This window comes from Oncorhynchus mykiss, chromosome 16 (assembly GCF_013265735.2).
Source record: "Oncorhynchus mykiss isolate Arlee chromosome 16, USDA_OmykA_1.1, whole genome shotgun sequence".
Lineage (NCBI taxonomy): Eukaryota > Metazoa > Chordata > Actinopteri > Salmoniformes > Salmonidae > Oncorhynchus > Oncorhynchus mykiss.
The window spans coordinates 52,001,960-52,019,811 of record NC_048580.1 but is presented as its reverse complement, the minus strand read 5'-3'; the positions used below and the strand labels follow the sequence as shown (position 1 = coordinate 52,019,811).

The 17,852-nt window shown below is 43.6% G+C and overlaps 1 protein-coding gene across 4 annotated transcripts in view; it reads left to right on the top strand.

The window, feature by feature from the left end:
• The window catches only part of LOC110492229 (E3 ubiquitin-protein ligase MIB2), a 70,809-nt gene that overhangs the window by 49,555 nt on the left and 3,402 nt on the right, over positions 1-17,852 (top strand). For all 4 annotated transcript variants that reach the window (XM_021566366.2, XM_036947199.1, XM_036947198.1 and 1 more), the window contains 6 exons: positions 968-1,124; positions 5,462-5,616; positions 12,640-12,766; positions 14,116-14,391; positions 15,582-15,760; positions 15,990-16,183. In XM_021566366.2, coding sequence (XP_021422041.2) covers positions 968-1,124; positions 5,462-5,616; positions 12,640-12,766; positions 14,116-14,391; positions 15,582-15,760; positions 15,990-16,183 — 1,088 coding nt within the window. The remainder of the gene's footprint in view (positions 1-967; positions 1,125-5,461; positions 5,617-12,639; positions 12,767-14,115; positions 14,392-15,581; positions 15,761-15,989; positions 16,184-17,852) is intronic.

Here is a 17,852-nt window from a genome sequence, read left to right as displayed (position 1 = left end):
ACAGACTGGGATAGGGATTGATTGAATATGTCCGTAAACACACCAGCCAGCTGGTCTGCGCATGCTCTGAGGGCGCGGCTTAGGATGCCGTCTGGGCCTGCAGCCTTGCGAGGGTTGACACGTTTAAATGTTTTCCTCACGTCGGCTGCAGTGAAGGAGAGTCCGCATGTCTTAGTTGCAGGCCGTGTCAGTGGCACTGTATTGTCCTCAAAGCGGGCAAAAAAGTTATTTAGTCTGCCTGGGAGCAAGACATCCTGGTCCGTGACGGGGCCGGTTTCCTTTTTGTAATCCGTGATTGACTGTAGACCCTGCCACATACCTCTTGTGTCTGAGCCGTTGAATTGAGATTCTACTTTGTCTCTATACTGACGCTTAGCTTGTTTAATTGCCTTGCGGAGGGAATAGTTACACTGTTTGTATTCGGTCATGTTTCCGGTCACCTTGCCCTGATTAAAAGCAGTGGTTCGGGCTTTCAGTTTCGCGCGAATGCTGCCATCAATCCACGGTTTCTGGTTTGGGAATGTTTTAATCGTTGCTATGGGAACAACATCTTCAACGCACGTTCTAATGAACTCGCTCAGCGCGTCGGAGCTTCTTGTTTTAGTTTCTGTCTGTAGGCAGGGATCAACAAAATGGAGTCGTGGTCAGCTTTTCCGAAAGGAGGGCGGGGCAGGGCCTTATATGCGTCGCGGAAGTTAGAATAGCAGTGATCCAAGGTTTTTCCAGCCCTGGTTGTGCAATCGATATGCTGATAAAATTTAGGGAGTCTTGTTTTCAGATTAGCCTTGTTAAAATCCCCAGCTACAATGAATGCAGCCTCCGGATAAATGGATTCCAGTTTGCACAGTCAAATAAAGTTCGTTCAGAGCCATCGATGTGTCTGCTTGGGGGGGAATATATACGGCTGTGATTATAATCGAAGAGAATTCCCTTGGTAGATAATGCGATAATGTGTGTGTGTGTGCAGGAACCAGGCGGAGATTGCGCGGCTGCTGCTGAGCAAAGGGGCCAATGTGAACTTACTGAACAACTCCATGTGCACGGCACTGCACATAGCCGTCAACAAGGGCTTCACCGATGTGGTGCGCGTGCTGTCAGAACACTTGGCCGACATCAACGTACAGGTCAGTACCGACTAATAAGATTTACATTACCTGTGCCTGAAATGGCATCCTTTTCCCTATATAATTCACTACTTTTGTTCATGCTTTCACCTGTCAGGCTCACTGCCCATACATATAAAACACACACGTTCACGCACAAACACACTCTCACAAGTCTCTCGAAATAAACAGCATACAGAGTGCAATGACGGACAGATTTATTTTACAGAGGCAAAAACAGAATTTTACCGTAGATCCTTTTTATCTTCTGCTTTGGAGCTTTTTAACAAACACGTTATATACACTACTGTTCAAATGTTTGGGGTCCCTTAGAAATGTCCTTGTTTTTTAAAGAAAAGTACATTTTTTGTCAAATTGATCAGAAATACAGTGTAGACATTGTTAATGTTGTAAATGACTATTGTAGCTGGAAACGGCAGATTTTTAGGCGTACAGAGACCCATTATCAGCAACCATCACTCCTGTATTCCAATGGCATGTTGCGTTAGCTAATCCAAGTTTATCACATTAAAAGGCTAATTGATCATTAGAAAACCCTTCTGCAATTATGTTAGCACAGCTGAAAACTGTTGTTCTGACAATCTAATGTACTTGTCCTCTTGCTCAGTTGTGCACCGGGGCCTCCCGTTCATCTTTCTATTCTGGTTGAGCCAGTTTGCGCTGTTCTGTGAAGGGAGTAGTACACAGCGTTGTACGAGATCTTCAGAGATCTTCAGTCTTATCACTTCGTCTTCCTGTCAGATCACAAAACATAAGGATTGGAGAGAAGGAGGAGTGTTTAAATTGGAGTGGTGGAAACGTGATGTCTGAATGCAGCTGTATCGATCCTTTGGGAAGAATTAAACCTGTTAAGTTTTTCTAGTGTCCGTCGAGTTACTTACTCTAAAAATAAGAACCTAACAGTGTGTGTGTGTGTGTGTGTGTGTGTGTGTGTACAAAAAAATATATATATTTTTGTATATATACATACATATACACATATACACATTATCAGCAACCATATATATATATATTTAAATTGTACCCCTTTTTCTCCCCAATTTCGTGGTATCCAATTGTTTAGTATCTTGTCTCAATTCTACAGCTCCTGTACGGGCTCGGGAGAGACGAAGGTTGAAAGTCATGCGTCCCAACCAACCCAACCAAGCCGCACTGCTTCTTAACACAGCGCGCATCCAACTCGGAAGCCAGCCGCACCAATGTGTCGGAGGAAACACCTGGCAACCTTGGCTAGCGCGCACTGCGCCCGGCCCGCCACAGGAGTCGCTGGTGCGCGATGAGTCAAGGATATCCCTACCGGCCAAGCCCTCCCTAACCCGGACGACGCTGGGCCAATTGTGCGTCACCCCACGGACCTCCCGGTCGCGGACAGTTGCGACAGAGCCTGGGCGCGAACCCAGAGTCTCTGGTGGCACAGCTGGCGCTGCAGAACAGCGCCCTTAACCACTGCGCCACCCGGGAGGCTCCCCCTTGACTTTTTCAACATTTTGTTACGTTAAAGCCTTATTCTAAAATGTATTAAATTGTTTTTTTCCCCTCATCAATCTACATACAATACCCCATTATGACAAAGCAAAATAGTTTTTTTTAAAGAATTAGCTAATTTATTTCAAATAAAAAACTGAAATATTACTTTTACATGAGTACTTACATAAGTATTCAGACCCTGTACTTTGTTGAAGCACCTTTGGCAGCGATTACAGCCTTGAGTCTTCTTGGGTATGACGCTACAAGCTTGACACACCTGTATTTGGGTAGGTTCTCCCATTCTTCTCTGCAGATCTTCTCAAGCTCTGTCAGGTTGGATGGGGAGCATTGCTGCACATCTATTTTCAGGTTTATCCAGAGTTGTTAGATCGGATTCAAGTCCGGGCTCTGGCTGGGCCACTCAAGGACATTCAGAGACTTGTCCCAAAGCCACTCCTGCATTGCCTTGGCTGTGTTCTTAGGGTCATTGTCCTGTTAGAAGGTGAACCTTTGCCTCAGTCTGAGGTCCTGAGCACTCTGGAGCAGGTTTTCATCAAGGATCTCTCTGTACTTTGCTCCGTTCATCTTTCCCTCGATCATGACTAGTCTCCCAGTCCCTGCCGCTGAAAAACATCCCCACAGCATGATGCTGCAAACACAATGCAGGGCGGCATGTATCCTGGCGGGTAGGAGCTTTGGGCCAGTAACCGAAAGGTTACTGGATCGAATCCTCGAGCTGACAAGGTAAAAATCTGTCGTTCTGCCCCTGAGCAAGGCAGTTAACCCACTGTTCCCCGGGCGCCGGTGACATGGATGTCAATTAAGGCAGCCCCCTGCACCTCTCTGATTCAGAGTGGTTGGATTAAATGCGGAAGACACATTTCAGTTGAATGCATTCAGTTGTGCAACTGACTAGGTATCCCCCTTTCCCTTTCTCCCATGCTTCACCATAGGGATGGTGCCAGGTTTCCTCCAGATGTGACGCTTGGCATTCAGGCCAAAGAGTTCAATCTTGGTTTCGTCAAACCAGAGAATCTTGTTTCTCATGGTCAGAGCCTTTAACTCCAAGCGGGAGCTGAGAAGTGGCATCCGTCTGGCCACTCCACCATAAAGGCCTGATTGGTGGAGTGCTGCAAAGGTTCTCCCATCTCTACAGAGGAACTCTGGAGCTCTGTCAAAGTGTTTCTCCCCCAGTGGCTCAGTTTGGCCAGGGAGCCAACTCTAGGAAGAGTCTTGGTGGTTCCAAACTTCTTCCATTTAAGAAGAATGGAGGCTACTGTGTTCTTGGGGACCTTCAATGCTGCAAAAATGTTTGTACCCTTCCCCAGATCTGTGCCTCGACACAATCCTATCTCAGAGCTCTATGGACAATTCCTTCGATCTCATGGATTGGTTTTTGCTCTGACATGCACTGTCAACTGTGGGACCTTATATAGACAGGTGTGTGCCTTTCCAAATCATGTCCAATCAATTGAATTTACCACAGGTAGACTCCAATCAAGTTGTAGAAACACCAAGGATGATCAATTGAAACAGGATGCACCAGAGCTAAATTTTGAGTCTCATTGCAAAGGGTCTGAATTCTTATGTAAATAAGGTATCTGTTTTAATTTTTAATACATTTGCAAAAAATTCTAAAAACCTGTTGTCGCTTTGTCATTATGAGGTATTTTGTGTAGATTGATAATTATTATTATGTTAATACATTATAGAATAAGGATGTAATGTAACAAAAAGTGGAAAATGTCAAGGGTCTGATTACTTTCTGAATTATGTGCTGCTTTTAGTGTCTTTGTCATTTGTTGTGTATTTATTGTTGGTATATCTATTGGCCGGTACAATTACATTTTCCCTTTGTGTGATTAATAAAGTACTATGTTATCTAAAATGGACACACACATTCACCCCAGCCTGATTAATTTTTCTATAAGGGCTGTGTGATTTTTCTGCTCACTTGGGTCCAGTTGTTGAGCTCATTAAAGCCATTTAGACGTCTCTCCAGCTCTCTGTCTGGGCTTTACTCAAATGGCCACACCTCAAAACAGCTCCTTATGCCTCACAACAAGTCTCTGGTTTTGGGTACGGCTCGGGATATTTCATTTTTCCGCTTGTGCAGTAGTGTGCGTGCTCAGTTGGAGGGGAATGGCTGCCTGGAGTTGTGTGTGTTATGTCTTGCTCCGGTAGTAGGATACTGGGTGATGTCGGCGTAAATGTGCAACATGTTTGAGGTGTTGACAGCTGCATTGGCTAATCTCGTGGAGCAGTGGTGACGTACTCTCTCTTTCCATCACCGTTGTAATCTACTGGAAAGCCAGAATGTTCCCAACTGGAGATTTAAACGATGATGGAGAATCCTCCTGGTTTATCGACCCCACCACTCGCCATTGTACAGAATGAGTTCTCGACTGCGCCTCACAAAAGGACAATTTGAAGTGCGCCAATTAAGATTTTAATTTAGATTACAACTTGCACATAGGCTCTAGTTCTTTTAACCGAATAAGCCAGAAATGTTTTTTTCAGCTCAGATTTACTCGAGGCATACAACGCAGTGTATGCATAGCCTAGTGTATTTAGCCTAGTGTATTTAGCCTAGTGTATTTATTTGTTATATTTTTTTTATTTATCAATTTGGGTTCACAGTGCTGACTGAACCGAGGTCCCTGTACCGAATGGTTTTGTACGAATATGTGTACCATTACGGCCATATCTCACTTCCCTCCAGGACTGCTATTAGGACAAGATGCTGTACAGATTTAGGATCAGCTCTCCCTGCCCAAGTTATAACCCTCTCCTTTAGGGGCTACCATCCTCTAAACTAACCCCATATAATTTATTATAGGGTTAACTTCTTTCTCCTCCTATCCCACCAGGACTCGTATGGAGACACACCACTGCACGACGCCATCGCCAAAGACTTCCGGAACATCATTGAGATCCTGGCGGTGGTGCCCAACATCGACTTCACCCAGCAGAACAACCGCGGCTTCAACCTGCTGCACCACGCAGCCCTCAAAGGCAACAAGCTGTGAGTACAATCAACACTACTACTAGTACTAGACACTACACACGCATACTACTAGACTATACACTACACACACATACTAGCTACATCTCACTACAACCCTCATACTCTTCGCACACACACACAAACTAGGGCTGGGCGATATGGCCAAAATATTATATCACAGTATTTTTTAAAAAGTTGGACGGTATTTGACGGTATTTTTAGTTTTTGAATAATACAAGTTGTACATTTCCTTTATGAGTAGTGAGTAATCCGAGGAAGGCAACACATACATTCTAAGTGATATCAATGAGTCTCTCCATTCTGATTGTTTTATACTATTCAATTCAACTTCAACCAAAACAAATTTCAGCACTTTTATCATTTCTGCATTTCCTGCACTCAATTGCATTGGTGGAAAAAGTACCCAATTGTCATACTTGAGTAAAAGTAAAGATAGTGTTAATAAAAAATGATTCAAGTAAAAGGGAAAGTCACCCAGTAAAATACTACTTTAGTAAAAGTCTAAAAGTATTTGGTTTTAAATATACTTATGTATCAAAAGTAAATGTAATTAAGTATCAAAAGTAAAAGTATAAATAATTTCAAATTCCTTATATTAAGCTAACCATTTTATTTTTTTATATTTTTATTTATGTATAGCCAGGGGCACACTCCAACACTCAGACATAATTTACAAACAAAGCATTTGTGTTTATGAGTCCTCCAGATCAGAGGCAGTAGATGACCAGGGATGTTCTCTTGACAAGTGCGTGAATTGGACCATTTTCCTGTCCTGCTAAGCATTCAAAAAGTATTTTTAGGTATCAGGGAAAAAGTATGGAGTAAAAAGTACAGTATTTTATTTAGGATTGTAGTGAAGTAAAAGTAAAAGCTGTCAAAAATAAAAAATAGTAAAGTAAAGATACCAAAAAAATGACTTAAGTAGTACTTGAAAGCATTTTTACTTAAGTACTTTACACCACTGCTCAATTGAGATAATTTCCACACTGCCACGTAGGGCTGCACAATATGGGCAAATAATGTAGGATTTATCTTTAACCAAATGTTGCAATTGCGATTTGACTTGCGAATTAGAGCAAAACTGTTGGAATCGTGGAAATAGAAAGACTTCTAACGAATTAAAATGCCAGGGAGGAGTTTTTGTGACAGGGTAGCTACTAAATTGCTGATAAGTGTTTCTTAGGGGATCCTATAAACTTTGGCTACATTGCAATTTTCTCTTAGCTACTTCATGTAGCTAACATATTCTTGCTTTGCATAGTCCTCTTTGATTTAGAAGATACTGTTGCACAAACAACATGCTGATTTAGGTCTACACCATCACTGGTATTATCAGGCTGTATTAGTTTGCTACGTTTGCTCTTACTCAGTACATTTATTTGCTAGGTAGCTAGCTATTAGCATTAGCGTCTCACAAAATTTAGGGCAACTTGCTAAGGAAAGAAAAAATAGCTGTTTGCTGATTTAAAAAACACAAACGAATAGTCTAATATTAGAACGCTAGTGGATTTATATTAAGAAGCAAAGTGAAAACAGCATTATTGTCAATAACATTGTTGCATGTGCTGTATTGACCATGCAGACTGAACACAAGTGTCTCGTGGTAGAGGACCAACAAATGCGCTCCTTGAGTGACAGGGGGCGGGGCTAGGTCTGTGTGGAAAGTGGCACGGAAAGAAAGAGCAGAGAGTGAACGAAACATTAAAATACCGGTATAGAAGGTAAAGTAAAAACCCAAACCGGTCCCTGCATCTATATATCTATACCTTATACAGTCCAGCCCTAACACACACACACACACACACACACACCAGGCTGAGATGGGAAGCTCCCACACAGCTTCTGTTCCCATGAGCCTCAGCACTGAGAACAGCCAGGCTCTCCTGTCTCTCGCCCTCCTTCCCTTCCCACCAGCACTATTAACACTGAGAGAGAAGACACTCAAGACATCCCACACACATTCATGGCTAGGCTACATTCTTTGTCCATACAGTTTGTGATGATGAACTGGTAGTTTGTGCTCAAACAATCAGGGTAGTGGTGTTGCATTGAATAAGTACATACCAGATACAGACAGAAGGCGCAGATCTCACTTCAGATACAAAAAACCCTAGTGTTTGCAAAGAGTCCACAATGACTTTGATCTGAAATCAGTTTAGTTACCAAAGCCAGGGTGAAATACATTTGTTTCGGCAATGACTAGAATACCCAGCCCAACAGTGTTTAAAGTTGTAACATTGCTTTCAGTTTCGTTCTTCGTCAGGCCTTTAAACCCCAGAGTCTAGTGAAAGCTTGAGCTGGCGCACACCCCCAAAAAGTTAGTAAAGGTACTGACAAACAGTGAAAACTGTAGGCTATAAAAAAAATAAAGAGTTGCACACTCTATACAAGCTCCCAGTAATTTATTGGGTAAACCACCAACGTATGGGCATCACGGTGCCTTATTCAGGGTGATAGGACTGAAATACAGGACAGAACATATGCTTATAGACCCAACAAGTGATTGAAGTACACCAGAACGCAACTGTTAGACATTCTATTGGCATCAGAACAGTCTGTTAGTTATGGCGTAACCAGTGGTTCCCAACTCCAGTCCTCAAGTACCCCCAACAGTACACATTTCTATTGTAGCCCCAGACAAGCACACCTGATTCAAGTTGTCAACTATTCATCAGGCCCTCAATGAGTTCAATCAGGTGAGTTTGTCTGGGGCTACAACAAAAATGTGTGCTGTTGGGGGTACTGGAGGACTGGAGTTGGGAACCACTGGTCTAGAGTAACTGGCTTTGCTTAACCCAACACCATACAGCAAGACACTTGTGTTACTGTTAAAGGGATAATTCACCCAAATTACAAATTAGTTTCCTTACCCTGTAAGCAGTCTATGGACAAGGTTTGGCAGCAATCATGCTCAAGGCATCCAAATGTTTCTACAGTTGATTGTGAAGCTCAACAAATTCACATATAGATGAATTGAACCTGAAGCACGAAAAAGTATATTATCAGTATGGGATTTGTGCCACAAGCCAGGACCCTCCTCCCCAAATCAAATCAAATGTTATTGGTCACATACACATATTTAGCAGATGTTATTGCCACTAGTAGTTATGGCCCAGATTCTCTCATCACATTGGCACAGCTCACTCCACAGCTCTGGGGGGACTAAATAACTACTAAATAACTATACCCCCGTGCCTGAATTCTACAGTAAACACACACACATCTGCCCTATACTGCTTGTATCTCTATTCTATAAATGTACACACAGTGGGGAGAACAAGTATTTGATATGCTGCCGATTTTGCAGGTTTTCCTACTTACAAAGCATGTTGAGGTCTGTAATATTTATCATAGGTACACTTCAACTGTGAGAGACGGAATCTAAAATAAAAATCTAGAAAATCACATTGTATGATTTTTAAGTAATTAATTTGCCTCTACATGCTTTGTAAGTAGGAAAACCTGCAGAATCGGCAGTGTATCAAATACTTGTTCTCCCCACTGTACATGTATTACAGCAGTGGTATTCAAACTTTTTGTAGGTATGTATGCATGCATGTTGAGGTATAGTGGAGAACAACAGAATAAAATAAAAACAAGTGTATTTATAGCTAAAAGTAGAACCAACTAGTTTCGGCTTTTGGCCTTTAGGGTTTTTTGCTGAAAGATGCCCCAAGTTTCTTTCATTGTTTAGTTATTTGGGTTTCTTTTACCCCAAAGTAGCAACCTTAAAGCGGTTTTGAGTTTTAGTCATAATTATCTAATTCTTCTCTTGCTCCTCTCAAATGTGCATTTGTTTATTTGATTGAAGGTATTTATTTAGTTTATCTGAGGAAATGGAGAAAGAACCTAGTTCTAAAAGGATCCTCGGAAGGCAGAGGAGTACTGGAGCTCCCCAGAGGCAGGCAGCCAGAGGAGTACTGGAGCTCCCAGAGGCAGGCAGCCAGAGGAGTACTGGAGCTCCCCAGAGGCAGGCAGCCAGAGGAGTACTGGAGCTCCCCAGAGGCAGGCAGCCAGAGGAGTACTGGAGCTCCCAGAGGCAGGCAGCCAGAGGAGTACTGGAGCTCCCAGAGGCAGGCAGCCAGAGGAGTACTGGAGCTCCCAGAGGCAGGCAGCCAGAGGAGTACTGGAGCTCCCAGAGGCAGGCAGCCAGAGGAGTACTGGAGCTCCCAGAGGCAGGCAGCCAGAGGAGTACTGGAGCTCCCAGAGGCAGGCAGCCAGAGGAGTACTGGAGCTCCCCAGAGGCAGGCAGCCAGAGGAGTACTGGAGCTCCCCAGAGGCAGGCAGCCAGAGGAGTACTGGAGCTCCCCAGAGGCAGGCAGCCAGAGGAGTACTGGAGCTCCCCAGAGGCAGGCAGCCAGAGGAGTACTGGAGCTCCCCAGACACAGGCAGACAATGAGACAGAGAGCCTCATAGAGGCCCTTTCTCTCTCTTTCCCTCTTTCTCGCTCACCGCTGTCTCTTCTCACCCTCCCTGCCTCTCTCCAATCTTCCTCAATCTCTCTCTTCATCACTCTATCTGGTGACCTGGGCTCTCAGTGCTCCTTCCCGAGTCCCCAGCCAGGCTCCCAGCCAAAGGCCAGTCCATCTGTCTGTACTTACCCCAGCTAGGCCTTATCCCTCACACACAGTCCAACCACAGCAACATTAAACATCTGAGATGACTTCCTCTGTCCCTCTAACTGCGTCACATAGTTACTCAGCAAATGAACACATTTCTTTCCACCTCCTCAAATCAATGTCACTTAGAAGCGATGTTTATTTCCCCAATGAGTCCACGATTAATACCAAACGATGAGAACCCAAAAATACATTTGCTCTCTAGTGAAGTCATTATCATAGCGTTGGAATGCCCTCAACTCGTGCTGTTTGAGCTCATGTTAAGACAGTAATGCCTCGTAGATATGGGAATATTCATGAATGTGCAGGGGTTATTATGGAAATGATTCAGAAATCTAAACCGAGGGGGAGGCGAGGTAAGATGCGACGGAGTAATTGGTCAAAAATCCAATCAGAAACACTTTCCAAGGGCTGCAAGGGGAGGGGGCGGGATTATGAGCTTGTGAAGTGGGGAGGGGTAGGGGGGATCTGAGAGATGCGGTTTTGATGGAGGAGTGAGGGAGGCAGCCGTGATAACCTCCCTATCCACCCTCCATTTTGCCTCCCCCTCCTCCCTATGTGATCCGCACTGCAGGTACAAATGACCTGGATGTCCCCCCCACCAGTAGTACAGTATGTGTTGAGCTGCTTCTAGCAAGGCTGGCTGACCATGACCATCTGCTGGTTGTTTCCTAGGGATGGGGGGGATCTATACAGTTACATATCGCAACATTATTTGACGATATTATATTGATTTGTAAACATAAAAAAATGTTGTACCTGAGCCAAAACTCTGGTATTTTTCATCGTATATATCTTGTTCTCCATCTTTTTTTTTAAATAGTGAGCCATCATGTTTTCAGCACTTTTATTTCCATGACTGATCAAACTTTTATCATGCTCTCTTATCTCTATGCAGCAGACATAGTGAGAAATATGTATGGAACATCAAATCGCAATGAAATCTCAGTATCAAATCACAATACATGTAGAGTCATGAGAATCACATTACATATCGTGTCGGCACCTAAGTATCTTGAGAATCGCAATACATATCGTATCGGCACCTAAGCATCATGATAATATATTTTCGTGAGGTCCCTGGCAATTCCCAGCCCTTTTGTTTCGCCCCAGCCAGCTCTGCTGGTCGTGTACAGTAATGCGTCTGAAACAGATGAGCATGTGTTAATGAGGGCTGCAATTAGCAGCACTTTGTTGCTATCATAAATAATGCTGCATTAAACCCCCTTATTGCACTCCGCAGCAGAAATAATTTGACTATGCATCCTCTGACCGTGCTTTTACTGTACACTACTGTAATTACTTACACTAAACGGTTACCCAGTCGAGTCGACACTCAAATGTCTAATTTGCTGTTTAGTAGTGGTCATTTACATTTTTCTTGAAGAATATAATTTATAGATGCCTCATGACATTTCAAATTATTTAACAGTAACTTGGAGATGCAAACGCTTCATGTTGACTTTAGATTATTAAAAATGAGATGCAAGTTAAAAACATCTAACTAATGGGAAAGAGCCTGCCGGTCTGCAGTGGCCCGAGAACTGAATAATACTGTACAGGCCAGGGCTAAGGGACTGGGGCACTGACTAACTAAGGTCTGTTGAGTTCAATTTCACACGCCATAAAGCAGCCGGCGCAGAGGATGGACACGGACAGCCCTGCTTTACTGCTTTACAGCCAGCCAGCCAGCCCCTCGACGGACTGCAATATCAAAACCCAGTGCTTGAATAACAAAGCAGGATTATTCAATACACCGTCCTATTCTTTCTCAAAGCCCCAGCTCAGTCTTTCCACCACCACCTCTCACTTTGCACACTATGGAGATTGGCGAAAGTCTGTGGAAGTAGTTATAGAAAACATTTTGTGGCATGAATATGTGGTGTGAATTAGAGTGAATTATGATGAGTGCTTGGGGAAGATTTATCTTAGTGTGGGAATGGTGGAGGAAGTGACTGATGGTAGAGTGAGATGTATGACGGGGGAGGAGGAGGGTGTTAGGAATGAGCAACGGCAATCCTTTAATGCAAGTTCAGCTGAGAGCTGGAGGTCAATGCTGTTCAGAGCTGCTGCTCCTTAGTAAAACGCTTAGCACTGCCTAATGGAAATCCCTGACCAATGTTGGGGCTCGCTGGCTGTGTCGTTTCCTTTCCTTCTTATGACGGCTTAGTTCTAACTCCTGAAGCAGCTGTCTGTGCCATCATCCAAATGCCCCTTAAGCTACCGATGTGACACATTGACCTACGTCACAACACAGTCTCTGATTCCAGGGTTTCCGTGTGTGTGTGTGTGTGATTATAATCCATAAAGCACTCTTCTGTCCCCAAGGCACGAAACATGTACATTATATGAGTAGTGCACTATATATCCCATCTGAACTCAAGGCCATTTGTTTCCACAGGGCCACGGAGAAGATCTTGGCTCGGGCGCGTCAGCTGGTGGACGTCAAGAAGGAGGACGGCTTCTCAGCTCTGCACCTGGCCTCCCTCAACAACCACCGAGACGTGGCCGAGATCCTTGTAAAAGAAGTAAGGAACGGGGCTAAAAAGGGGTTTCACCCAGCCTGTATATCTCTGTATCTTTCTGTCTCCCCTTCGCTCTCTGCTCCCCAGAGTTAGGAAGGAGACCTCCTCCTGGTGGCTGTTAACAGATATGACATTTTCAGTTGTGGAGCAGCTAGAAGAGTTGTTTCCATTCAACACTTTCAACGACTTGTTGGCTTAAAATGAACTTTCCAAGAAACTTTCCTTATTTCTGCATTGACAGCATCCTTTGAAACTGGGACAGAAATGCCACACTAAACATTACAAGTACTAGAACAATTGTGCTGTTGGAAAAAATCCCTCCTTGCAAACCAAACAGCCAATAATATAGGCCTACACATAGGCTAGGCCTACTGTCAATTAAAGCCGCATAAACGTTACTTCAAGTTAAACTTCGACAATATTATAAATATTTGTTTAAGTGCTCCCGCAGCAGATAAATGAATGATGAGTCTGTATTTTTATATAAAAGTCAACAACAATCAGATAAAACAAATTAATATTTAGCTTATAATATTCTTTATAACACTTAAATGAACATTGGGCTAAAAACGAATAGGCCCATTATCCTTAGGCTATGCCTTTTGCCTATCGAACTGTAAAAATCCTAGATAGACAATCAGATAAAACAAAATTATTATTTGGAACTTTCTTTGTAACGAATGAACATTGGCTTATCCCCAAAAAAACAAATAGGCCAAATAGGATATGCCTTTTTCCTATCTAACTGTACAAATCTTAAAATAAGAACTACAAGTAACAAAATAAATAAACTAGCCTAAACAAAATAATATATTTTAGCCTATCCTATAGGCTATGTCTTTCAAATAAGATGCATCTGGATTTGAATATAGGCTACATTTTAAAATTAAATAAAAAGTGCTATGAGGAACCACTAGGTCTAGTTGTTTTTACCATGTCTTAGGCCTAAAGACCTAAATGTTTCTGACAAGAAACACAAGCATTTGAACCTTTTTCTGCCCCAGAAAAGCGAAATCAGCCGTTTGTCCTTAATATTGTATTCTTCCAGCCAATTGACCCCTCCGTGCACAATCTTAGTACAGTACAGCATAATAGGAACAAAACAGCACAGGAAAATACTTAGATACCAGGCAGTCACAGGACAGTGACATAAAAAGCAAACACATACAATCTAACATTTGTACCTTAGCCTTCCAAAATTGTTTACATGACAGCAATACCTAAAGATGATCACAAAGTTATATTAAATCAACGTGTACCTTTACGCTTCAAAACGACCACACCAACTAACTTTCCCTGGCCTCTCACTCACCCTCTCTCATTTGCCTGGCCTCTCACCCACCCTCTCTCAGGGCCGCTGCGACATCAACATCCGCAACAACCGCAACCAGACGCCGTTGCAGCTGGCGGTGACGCAGGGCCACGGGGACTTGGTGCAGCTGCTGGTGGCCGAGGGCGCCGATGTCAACGTGGAGGACGAGGACGGGGACACGGCCATGCATGTGGCCCTCAGCCGCCCGCAGCTGGCCAATGCCAAGCTCACCCCGGCCACCTCCAGCATCACAACCACCACACAGGAGAGAGGAGAGGGGGGCCCGGGCTCCTCATCGTCCTCGCTCTACTGTCAGGTAGGACTGTGAGGAGGGGTGTGATCCTTCTTGATTAGTCAGGAATTCCTGCATTTCTAACATTGTCCTCCATTCATATACATTTGAAACTGACCTATCACCTAGCCAAAATCATGCTTTTCCTAGAATGGTGAACACAGCGATCAGACTAGTTCCAACAGGCTAGTTTTTCTATGTTGTCCTGATCACATCCTTAACCGGGCAGCCTGGTCCCAGATGTGCTTTAGCCAAACTCCTCTGATTTTTGTTCACAATGGTAGCCAATGGAGTTGGCTGAAGCATGTAAAGATGGAGCCCAGGCCAGGAGAAGGACGGTGTGAGAGAGATTCTCACCCAGGTTCATATAGGCACAATCACTCCTCACCTCTATTCAAAAAAATGTGTTCCTTCTATTAGCTAGGTAGGTTATTGGGAATTAATTATCTTTCACAATATGGACAAGGTAACAACAGAGCCTTGTATGACTACACCCCCAGGTAGGTAGGTGCAACAGATTGTTGGTGGAAGGAATTAGTTACCCCCCAATAACTGCACAATTACAACATAAAGCACTGTTATTTTGAGAAGAGCTTTATGTAAATGCAAATCATCAGCATTGTGTTCTAGCTGCCACTGGCGAAGGGCATCCTCTCAAAACGACCCCAAACACTGCAGCGCTCAAACAATGCTGGCCAACCGCCAAGCCTTTTTTGGGGCTTGGTGGATGGATGGGGTAAACAAACACAAACTGGCCATCTCAAGGTGGCCAGTCTTAGTACCCTGTATTCACATTGTCAGCAAAGGAGGAGGGGGGGGGTTCTGGATTTGTCCAGCTGGGGTGCATTGGGTTTAGTGACAACACACCCTTGCGGTACTCTAGTCTGTGTATGAGGACCAGACATGCCCTTTGAATTTAGTAAACAGGTGTGCAGCTTGCATCTCTGACATGCCACTGATTACTATAATTAATAGAAGATTATTGATGAATTTATACTAATGATCAGTTACTAGCTTTAGTGTAATCTTATGTCCCCAATAATTACACTCTTGTTGTGGTTGTTGTACACTGTACTGTCTGTCTCTCTCTCTGCTATATCTTATGTGTGCGGCTTTCAAGCTCACTTATGTGATTCCTTTAATTTACCAGATTAAAGGTTCATCAGAACTCAATTATCTTTCTTCTTCCCCTCCTCTTCATGTCTCCTGTGTAGCTGAGCAGCTCGGGGTTGATGGGTAACACGGAGCTGAGCGTGGGCGCGGCCATCGCCTGTTTCCTGGCACAGGAGGGCGCCGACATCAACTATGCGAACCACAAGGGCAAGAGCCCCCTGGACTTGGTGGCGGATACAGCCGTGCTGCAGCTCATCAAGAGCTTCTCCGAGAAGTACCGGTACATACAGCAGCCAGTGACTATTATAACAACACCTCTCACACTCCTCACTCCGATGGCTCAGCCTGGAGATTAATGCCCCAATCAGACATAAATGGGCTTTAAAATAAGTGATAAAGAAAAGACCAGAACAAATAACTACCGTAACCAAAAGAAAGAAGATAGGATTTGTCCTCTAATCATACAGTATGTGTACCAAATCAGTCTTCCATCCATCCGTTCCTTTTAGGTTGCAGCGGCTGCAGGCTATCACGTGTGGCACGTCACTGAGCAGCACCAGCCTACGGCGGGTCCACACAACGCCCAACACCATGACCAACCTGGCCATGCCCGCCCTGCCAGGGCCCAGCGAGTGCCTCATCTGCTCCGAGCTGGCCCTGCTCGTCCTCTTCTGCCCCTGCCAGCACATTGTTGCCTGCGAAGGTAGATGGATAGTGTACAGAGCTCGACATTAAGGCTTGTCCGGGGCAATACAAATAAAAAAAATTGTCAGACAACCAGAATATTGATTTCAGTTGTCTAAATGGACAAGTAAAAAAATTACAATATCAAACAATTAGTCCAATCAGAATTGGATAAGGCAGCGGCGATGCTGCAGTGCACAGCAGGGCGTACATGGTTGACATTCTCAGTAAATTGCCTATATCCAACACTCCAGTGTCTTATTGTTGTAGGATCCCAAATGTTCTATTTTCTCTCCATTTGACATGAATATTACTTGGCCTATTAAGTCACTCTTTCAGTTTAATGCATGCTAGATCTGTCCTGCCCTGCAATTTCATGATCAAAGAATGAATTAGTCATTTCAGAAAGTTTTACATTGTTTAAGGTGAGGCCTAAGGTAATAATGAGATCCTTTAAGGTAATAATGAGATCCTTTAAGGTGAGGCCTAAGGTAATAATGAGATCCTTTAAGGTGAGGCCTAAGGTAATAATGAGATCCTTTAAGGTGAGGCCTAAGGTAATAATGAGATCCTTTAAGGTAATAATGAGATCCTTTAACGTGAGGCCTAAGGTAATAATGAGATCCTTTAAGGTGAGGCCTAAGGTAATATTGAGATCCTTTAAGGTGAGGCCTAAGGTAATAATGAGATCCTTTAAGGTGAGGCCTAAGGTAATAATGAGATCCTTTAAGGTGAGGCCTAAGGTAATAATGAAATCCTTTAAGGTAATAATGAGATCCTTTAAGGTGAGGCCTAAGGTAATAATGAGATCCTTTAAGGTGAGGCCTAAGGTAATAATGAAATCCAGTTCTGAGGACAGCAGAGTTGCTCTGCAGCCCATGATGATTTACAACCCATCACAAGACGCACAGCCAGCGAGGCTCGTTGACCGGGTCACTCACTCCATCTGCACGCTTCGGCACACACGGATAGCCAGATAGGCCTAGGCTACTACACGTCTCCTTCGTGCCACAGCTACACCAGAGTGGAATAGGCTATTCGAAAAGATTTGGCTCCACTAAATACAGTGGGGCAAAAAAATATTTAGTCAGCCACCAATTGTGCAAGTTCTCCCACTTAAAAAGATGAGAGGCCTGTAATTTTCATAATAGGTACACTTCAACTATGACAGACAAAATTAGAAGAAAAAAATCCAGAAAATCACATTGTAGGATTTTTTATGAATTTATTTGCAAATTATGTTGGAAAATAAGTATTTTAAAATTACAGGCCTCTCTCATCTTTTTAAGTGGGAGAACTTGCACAATCGGTGGCTGACTAAATACTTTTTTTGCCCCACTGTATATTTGGTCAATGTCATGATTGTGCTTGTCCCTCCCGTAGCATGCCAGCCAAATGTGTAGCGGTCTTCTTTCTTTTTATCTATTTTTTTGTAGATTATTTTGGATGGTAGCTAGGGGGCAATAATATCATCTATTGCAGTGGTGTCAAACTCATTCCATGGAAGGCCATGTCATGTGTCTGCTAGTTTTATCTTTCAATTAAGACCTAGACAACCAGGTGAGGGGAGTTCCTTACTAATCAGTGACTTTTATTCAATCAATTAATTACAAGGGAGAAGCAAAAACCTGCAGACACTCGGACCTCCATGGAACAACTTTGACATGTGGTCTATGGGCAAGCTTAGA